Here is a 9,583-nt window from a genome sequence, read left to right on the forward strand (position 1 = left end):
TTAGTCTCAAAGAGATTCCACAATCCTGTTACTTGGCCATATTAAAATGCTCTAAATATCCATGCTTAGGTTTAACATCTTCCAATAAGCTGGTGATAGTTAATGGTAAAATCAGGAAGAAAGCTGAGAGTTACAATCATTTCCTCCATTACATCATTCCGTAAACCTGACTGCAAAATTTGCAACACAGATTCTCTGTTGAATGAAGGTAGGAACACTTCTTCAGAATTGAATATACTATTGAAACCTGTTTTTTCATGTATTACAGGTGTGCCATCTGTGAAAATGAAGTCAGCTTTTCCATTTTTAGTTCAAACTTCTCAAATGTCTTACTGAGAGAGGGTTAACAAAATATTTATGTGTGCTTGCTAATTATGGTAGGTAAAATTTTTGCTTAGTTATTTTGCTGTACCTTCAAATCAGATGAATTACATTTTTTTTTTTTTTTTTTGAGACAGGGTCTTACTCTGTTACTTAGGTGCTTAGCTAATTTTAAAAAATTGTTTTTTTATAGAGACAGGATTTCACTATATTGCCTATGCTGGTCTCGAACTCCTGGACTCAAGCGATCCTCCTACCTTGACCTCCCAAAGTGCTAGGATTACAAGCGTGAACCACCACACCCAGCTCAATTACTTTACAACTCTAAAAGATGAAAGATACATAAAGACATTATAAACAAGGAAGAGGAAATAAGATAAATACAGACAAAAAAAAATCAGAGTCCAAGAAAGAATATGATACACGCCCTAAGAGAATTACAATATAAATTGTTTCTTCCAAAGGAGGGAAAGATGTTCTCTGGTAAGAAGAATCAGGAGAGACTCAAGTGGGAAAAATGGCATTTGAAATGCATTTCAAGTAGCTTCAAATTCTATGTTTAGATATATAAATATGAAGGGCAATAATGCTGAGTACACAGATAAACTCATGAGCAAAGGAAAGAAGCCAGAAAGCAAGACAGCATAGTAGATGTCTCTGGGGAATGGGAAAATCAACTGAGAAGGAGCTTGAAGAACTTTCTAGAATTATGGAAATGAAATGTTCTAGGTACGGATTGGAGTTTGGATTACACAGGTGTATACATTTGTCAAAATTCAACAAATTATTATTCTTTAAATGTTTGCATTTCCCAGTGTATGAATTTTATACCAACAAAAGAATCAAAAGCTAATACTTAATACTATTACTAGTTCCTGATCCCCATGAAGTATTTAGGGGTGAAGTTTATCAACATCTATAACTTACTTTGAAATGCATAAAAAAATAAGATGGACTGATGGATGGATGATGAGATAGACAGGACAGCTATGTGAAAAAGCAAATGTAGCAAAAATTGTGAAATCTTAGTAGGGGGTATATCAGTGTTCACTATACAATTCTTTTAATTCTTATATGTTTACATTTTTTCCTAGTGAAATGTTGGCGGGGTGGGGGGAAGCTTATGTAAAGGAAATAAGATCAAGTTTCTCTGCACCTTATAGACAGCCTTCTTAGCCTTCTGTATATTAAATGACCGATTCTCAAATCAACATCGTTGCCTCCAGAATAAATTCCTGGTTATCCGACCACCTTCTCACCATTATTCTGGAATCCTATCCACTAAGGGACTGACCCTTGAGACCTCTGGGTCACCATTCTGTCCATCATATGCCAAATCTCATCTTCCCTATTCCTTCTTACCCATACAACCCTATGGGTCAATGTTCTTAGCCACACCTCATTTAATGCAAAGGATCCATTTGCTCCCCCAATCTCCAATCCTTTTCTACCACAGAAAGGGCTTATGATAAATGCAATTTGCCTCCTGCTCACTGTCCAGCCTTATCTCATGCTACATGTAATAGTCATAACAACTTTTTATAGTTCCGCACCTTGGCACGTGCTGATTATTATGCCCAGAAAAATCTTCCCCGTTATTCACCTACCTATCTTTTTTCTTCTCCAGAAGTCTGGAGTAGTGGTCATCTGCATTTCTCCTATAAAAAACTGTCACTTCATACCACAATTGCCGATACATCTCATCCATTGGATTGTGAACTTATGGAGGAACAGGGCTGTTTCCTATTTATTCTTTTAATTTCTCAATACCTTTAGATAGCAAATGTTTACAACTTTTTATGGAATGAATAATTGAATGGTTACACTGAGAACATGAAACCTAAAAAGACTAATAACCTAAAAAAGATGCTAATGAGTAATACTAATTAAAAGAAGATATTGTCAAAAAAGGAAAAGAGAGAAAGAGAATGCAAGATGAGACAAGCTCCACAACGCATCTTGTTGAAAGTATAGCTTGCTTAGATCAAGGCATTTTTGAAATTCAAAACCCAAAAGCCCATGTATCAGATCCCCATTGGTTAACAAAATCATATTTTTTAATAAATGAAATCTATGAAGGAGGAAGATATTAAAGTGGCGCATGCAATGAGGAGCAAAAGTATAGACTCTGCTTTTATCCTCCAAAGGTTATCATCACAGATTCATTCTTTCTCTCTCTCTCTCTCTCTCTCTCTCTCTCTCTCTCTCTCTCATACACAAAAGACTTGAAAAGGTGAAGGAATCTCTGGACTCACTTTTATCCAGTCATACCTTGAATTATACCTACTAGGCTTCAGACAATCTTTTAGGCCCAAATACCGTAAGACTTTCTCCTTTTACAAAGATCCTTACAACTCAGGATACTCATTTAGAGCAGAGAGTATCTCACACCCTTTGTTACCTTTTCTCCCATTCTATACTTTACCTATGGGTTAAAACAGGATGTGGCAAATGCCCCTAAATCCCAAAGTAGGTATGCTACTTTGGGAACTAATGACAATGTTCGTTCCCAATAGTGTCGAATACGGCCATATGTTGAAAAAGTTGCTTAATGATATATTTATTTACTAACTTATCAATAGGACTGCTAACATAGTTTCTGTAGTTCCAAAAAAGCATCAGAGAATTTGATTCCTACCCAGAGTAAGGGACTCTATAGAAATGAAAGAATTCCAAATAGCCTAACACTTTACAAAGGACCTCTGGGACCTGTCTTAGTTTCATAAAGACTTGTTCACAACACTTCCGGCCCCTAGCTCTGCAACCTCTTAAAGAAACAATAACAGAACAAAGTAGGGGTAATACTTAGGTCTAGCCCTGTCTTCCAGTGTTTCCATATAAAGCTGCCTAGTGTATCAGCCCCAGAAGGCTCTCACTATTCATTTAATCCAATACGCATAATTTAACATATTTGAAAAAAAAAAAAAAACACCAAGTGGCCATTAATTGCCAGGTAATGTCTTGTTTATGAGAACTAGAATTATAGATCTTTTTTCTATACAGTTGTCCCTTGGTATCCATAGGGATTGGTTCCAGGAACCCCCACCTCCACCCCACCAGGCACTGAAATCTGGGGATGCTCAAGTCCCTAATATAAAATGGCTTAGTATTTGCATAAAACCTCTACCCATCCTCCCATGTACTTTTTAAATCATCTCTAGATTTCTTATAATATCTAATACAATGTAAATGTTATGCAAATGGTTATCCTGTATTTTTGAAGTTTGTATTTTCTTCTGAATTTTTTTTTTTGAGATGGAGTCTCACTCTGTCACTGAAGCTGGAGTGCAGTGGCACGATCTGGGCTCACTGCCTCCACCTCCCTGGTTCAAGCAATTCTGTGCTGCTTCAGCCACCCAAATAGCTGGGACTACAGGCATGTGCCATCACATCTGGCTAATTTTTGTATTTTTGGTAGAGACGGGGTTTCACCATGTTGATTAGGCTGGTCTCGAACTCCTGATCTCAGGTGATCTGTCCATGTCAGCCTCCCAAAGTGCTGGGGTTACAGGGGTGAGCCACCATGCCTGGACTTTTTCTGAATATTTTCAATCCAAGTTTGGTTGAATCCACAGATGTGGAACCCATGGATACTGTATGTTAAAAAATGAGAACGTCTTCATGCTTTGGAAATACCTTATGTTTATCATAATTTCATTCAACCTGTAAAAACAACAAAATAGCAATTTGAACAGACTAAAAATTAGCTAAAAATGAATACCATTTTTAACAAGTAAGATACAAGTAAATAGTGTTTGAAGCTAAAGTTTCTCTTAATTTGATGGTAAGATTACCAGGTATTCTCTTTTTAAATTAATTTTTTCTTTTTTAAACAGCTTTTAATCTTTTTTTTTTTTTTAGACAGAGTCTCACTCTGTTGCCAGGCTTGAGTGCAGTGGCACGATCTTGACTCACTGTAACCTCTGCCTCTCAGGTTCAAGTGATTTGCCTGCCTCAGCCTCTTGAGTAGCCGGGACTACAGGTGCGTGCTGCCATGTCCAGCGAATTTTTGTATTTTTAGTAGAGACAGGGTTTTTCACCATGTTGGCCAGGATGATCTCAATCTCTTGACCTCGTGATCCGCCCGCCTCGGCCTCCCAAAGTGTTGGGATTACAGGCCTGAGCCACCACGCCCGGCATAATCTTCTTTTAAACTTAATAAAACTGCAGGTTTTCTAAATCAGAAAACCTTCAACAAAATAGATCATTACACTACAATGTTTTTACTCCATAAAGAATTTTCTTTCCTGGCTTCCATTTTTTGATGGAAGACTTGATAAAGACTTTTTTTTGAAACCTGGCACACTTACTTGCATAGTTGCAAACAAACTACTTTTAAGGCACAAGAAAAAGATATTATTTTGAATTTAAAAGTCAGGTATTTAAATCTGTAATATTAATGTATTCTATTTTAATGTTAAAAAAATTTAAGGAGTCACTCTCACTTTAAACTTTCTGAATGTGTACCTTATGCCTTACTTTAGGTGTAAGGTTAAAGTGAGAGTGACTCTTAAATTTTTTTTTTTTTTTTTGAGACACAGTCTTGCTCTGTTGCCAGGCTGGAGTACAGTAGTACAATCTTGGCTCACTGCAACCTCTGCCTCCTAGGTTCAAGAGATTCTCCTGCCTCAGCTTCCCGAGCAGCTGGGACTACAGGCACACCTGGCTAATTTTTATTTGTATTTTTAGTAGAGACAAAGTTTCACCATGTTAGCCAGGATGGTCTCAATCTCCTGACCTTGCAATCTACCTGCCTTGGCCTCCCAAACTGCTGAGATTACAGACATGAGCCACTGCACCTGGCCCTAAATTTTAATGTGTACATTTTGTAATTCACTCTTACTTTAAACTTTCTCAATGTGTACCTTACGCCTAGGTAAAAAATTAAAAATATATACAAGGTATGTGTCCCTGACAAACAAATACTTTATTCTAAATGAGTTATTCTATCCTTTGAGGATGAAGATCCCATGTTAAGGTTCAAATATTACTTTGCAGATGTCCACAATAGCATTGTACTTTTAGATCCACTAACTGAGAAAATACAATATGAAAAAAAAGTTGGTATGAACACAGGAGCACAAAACCAAACAAACAAACAAAAAAACACTACTTAAATAAATCAGGAAATATTTTTCTTATGTAATCATAAGCAGTTCAGGGCTGGCATTGTGGCTTTCCAAACATCAGGGACCCAGGATCTTCTGATCTTATCTCTCTGCCATCCTCAAGATGCCACATCTACCTCATGACCTAAGATGACTGCTTTAGCTCCAGCATCACAACTTTATTCCAGCCAGCAGAAAAGAAGAGCTCATTCTTTCCTTCTACACTTACATAAGTATAAAAGTTAGAATAACCCAGCTTCTAACTGTGGCTCAACTAATTAGTAGCTCTGTGACCTAAGGGTCCATTATTTGATCTCTATAAACATCAGCTTTTCAGAGAAGTAGGACACAACACTTCTGCTTACATCGTATTGGCCAGGATTTGGTTCTGTGATCACATTTGGCTGCAAGGGAAGCTAGAAAATGTAGTCTTTATTCAGGATAGCAATGTGTCTAATATCTTACGGAAAAGGAAAGAATGAAGTTTGGGGAGCCACAGGTCCCTGACACATTTTTCCTTAGTACTTTATTAATGAGGACAATATTTTCACACTTTTGAAAAAACGGGTAAACATGTGCAAGACATGTTAATTATTTAATCTATAGACAATACTTGGCTGAGCATGTCAATTTGAGAATCTGGTTGTAAAGTGGTCTCAGCTAAAAGCTGCTCAGAGCTCACAGGCAAGCTGGATGATGTTAGGTTGGAAAGGCTTCATGGAAGAGATTAGCTGGACCTTGAAGAATGTGCAAGATTGTGAAATCGATGGGGATGGGCAACTGAGACAAAATTTGACAGCAAAGGCAGGGAGACAAGTGGGGCATAGTTTGGCTGGGGCAGAAGGCATGTGGATGTACTTCAGAAATCAAATTAAAAACAGTAAGAATGTTGTCTTTATCACAGAGAAAAGTATTGGGAGGTAAGGTTAAAGAAGGCTGAACAGTTATAGAAAAGGTTTTGAAGGCTAAAGCAAAGCATTTGACATTTTGGCTTTACCAGTTATGGGATATGTGGCCTCAGGCCCAGTTAGTTCACCACTGTGAACTTCAACCTCCTCTTCTGTGAAATGCCGGCAATGATAACCACCTAGTAGGGTTGTTTTGAGGCTAAATACTAGTTATTAATAAAAGCTCTGAGTAAGCACGTAACATGGTAATGTTTTAAAAAATTAATAGCAATCTGACAGCCAGGGTAAGAGTGATGGGAGAAGGAAAAATCTAAAGGTAGAGCAAAGCAACAGGAAGTAATCTAATGCAACTGATGCTTAGGAGCTTGAATTTTATGCTTTAGACAAAGAAAAATTGGAGTTGGCAGGAGGAATATTGTAGGCAATGCTATCAGTTAGGATTACTACCAAACTTCCAGGCCCAGGGTGGGGCCTTGAAAAGAGACAGTAGCTGGGTGGATGGAAAAAAAATCTGGCTATGAAGGGAGCTTGGTGAATGATTGCAGGCAGAGGATGAAGAAAAGGGAAGAAAGGCTTTGATACGAGTGACTGAATGGCCTGTAGCACCATGAACCAAAATAAGAAGTGGAGGAAAAACAGAATGGGGTTGGGGGCCCTGGGGAGAAAAGTTCCATTTAGACTGTTGACATGGACATTCAGATGATGAAGGGGCCCAATAACCTACTGGATATATAGAGCTGGCATTAAAAGTGGTGTCTGGATGGGAGGTGTAGAGACGTGGAAGTCCCACCAAGCAGGGGTAGCTGAAGCTATAGGAGGAGAAGAGGAGCTCATCCAGGAAAAGCCCACAGAACAGAATCCTGAAGAAGGTCATTACTTTCATGAGAAAAGAAAAGAGAAGCCAGAAGGGGGAATAATAAGATGAGAGAACTCAGAGGCAGCAAAATCAAACCAAGAGAGACAGTGCCTAATAGAGTGTTCAAGCTATTAGGAGTTCAAGGATGAGGCCAATGCCTAAAATGGTTAGTGACGTGCTCAAATGTTAAGTGGCCTGTTGTTGAGCGTTCTTCAGCAGCAAGGGAAAAGATTTGCTGGCTTCAGAAATGCTCACCATCTGCTGGAGCTAAGAGCAGTTCAGAAGGGCCTGGAGCAGCTTATAGAAATTTCCCATTAAAAGCAGAGTCCTGGCCTGGGCACCGTGGCTGAGGCCTGTAATCTCTGCACTTTGGGAGGCCAACGTGGGTGGATCACCTGAGCCCAGGAATTCCAGACCGGCCTGGGCAACATGGTGAAACTCTGTCTCTACAAAAAATATATAAATTAGCCAGATGTGGTAGCAAGTGCCTATAGTGCCAGTGACTCGAATAGCTGAGCTGGCAAGATCACCTGAGTCCAGGAAGGTCAGAGCTGCCGTGAGCTGTAATGGGGCCACTGCACTCCAGTCCGGGTGACAGAGTGAGACCCTGTCTCAAAATGTATATGTGTGTGTGTGTCTGTGTGTATTTTAAGCAGAGCTCTGCCAACATGGCCAGAAGATGGGAGGAATTTCTGACTTGTTCTGTGTACCTCTACCTTTGGTGGCTGTGTGTGTGTATGTGTGTATGTATGTATGTGTGTGTGTGTCTGTCTCTTCCAGCAATGGACCAGAGCTCTGGAAAGGTGAATGTGAAAGCCGCCAGCACCCACAGCCTTAGCCTTTTCTTCTCTCTTAGTCCCTGCTAGACTGGGAACTTCTTCAGACTTAAGCTCAGCATCTAGGACCACACTATGACTGTACAATCACTCATGTTTGTTGATTGAAAGCCAAAAGCAAATAAGATAATCAGCCAACAATAAGATAATCAGCACTTCCAGAAATAAGTGCTGGACGACATAAATAAATAACAGAGAGAAGTGGTTAGAGCTCTTGGAATCAGACTCAGTCTTTGGTAGGAATTAGGCTCTGACACCACCTATTTGCCGGTGTAACCTCAGGCAAGTTCCTTAAACACTGTATATGACGGGAATTACAATGGAACCCACCCTAAATGTAGCACTCACCTAAATGACAACGTACAGGGTAGACTTAGCAAAGTACTTTTATTACTCAACCTCTCTAGAAGTCTGAACTGAGAATATTTAGTACATTTTTAAAGGAATTATAAATTGATCACTCTTTATCCATCAGTGCCAACTACTTATGCTTACTGCAACCAGGAACTGCACAGCACATCACAAAAAAGCCATGGAGAGAAAACTTTCCTCTCATGGGGTCATTTAAGAGTTTAGAGAAATTAACTGAGGCCATTTATGCGAAAGAACTTTAATGATAAACAGCATCCATCATACAATGTGCCTGATAGAGAATTTAAAAAGATCTTACACAGTTATTGCCATCGTTACTAAATCAAAACTCTGGCAAAAAGGAGGAAAGGAAACACATAGCTTTCTTCTATGATCTAAATATTTTCTATTTTTTTAAAGGTCAAAGAAAAAAATAGCCCCTTGACATTATACTTACAAATTCTTCTTCTGTAATAGTTGGTGGCTCTGAAACAAGACAAAATATTACATTATCTCCCTCAAATCTGATTTCCTTTGAGTAAATGAAATAATGTGAGACAGCACCTAGCTCTACGGTATACATGGGCAAGCTCCTTAAATTTCTGGCTTTCGGTTCATTCTCTGCACATGGCTTGCATTTTAAGTTGGAATTCACGGTGGAAGTGGGAAGGAAAGGCCTCTGGAATCCTGCCTGGTCACTAATTCACTGTGACCCAGGAGTTACCCTTCACAGACGGAAGTCTCTATTGTTCTACGTACAAAATGCAGAATTAAGCGAGATAACGCGGCGCCAGCGTAAACAGGGAGGACGTGAAATTCCTCATAAAAGCAATGGGAAGGCAGTGAAGCCAGTTTTTCTCACGTTTGGGAGTGGGGCGCCCGGGCAGGAGGTGAAGTCCACAGGCGGGGGCGTGGTGCGGCCCGGACGCCGCGGGTGGGTCCTCCGTCCCTGTGGGGCCGCCACCTACCCGCGGTGAGCCTCTTCTCGGGCATGCCGTCGCCGCTGCCCGCGCCCAGAGCTCTCGCGGGCCGTCAGAGCCCCAGAGCTCGGGCCCAGCGCGGTCAGGGCCGGTCTCTCCCCGGAAGCAAGCGGCGGCTGCGCCGGCGGCGTGCGGACCCCGGAGCCGCGCCGACTCTTGTGGCCCACGCCGTGCCCGGGTTGCTATGGAGCTTAGACAATGCGGCCGCCCCAGGAGGCCGAGG

General features: G+C 40.4%; 1 protein-coding gene across 1 annotated transcript in view; it reads right to left on the reverse strand.

Annotated features, from left to right (window-relative positions):
• RGS22 (regulator of G protein signaling 22) overlaps nucleotides 1-9,336 on the reverse strand; it is a 138,392-nt gene extending 129,056 nt beyond the window's left edge. The window contains exon 1 of the mRNA XM_037730113.1: nucleotides 8,838-9,336. Within this exon, the coding sequence (XP_037586041.1) occupies nucleotides 8,838-8,963 (126 nt within the window). The 5' untranslated portion in view covers nucleotides 8,964-9,336. The remainder of the gene's footprint in view (nucleotides 1-8,837) is intronic.
• Nucleotides 9,337-9,583: the final 247 nt, after the last annotated feature.

The sequence above is a fragment of the Cebus imitator genome, unplaced genomic scaffold, assembly GCF_001604975.1.
Source record: "Cebus imitator isolate Cc_AM_T3 unplaced genomic scaffold, Cebus_imitator-1.0 Scaffold331, whole genome shotgun sequence".
In the NCBI taxonomy this organism is placed as follows: Eukaryota; Metazoa; Chordata; class Mammalia; order Primates; family Cebidae; genus Cebus; species Cebus imitator.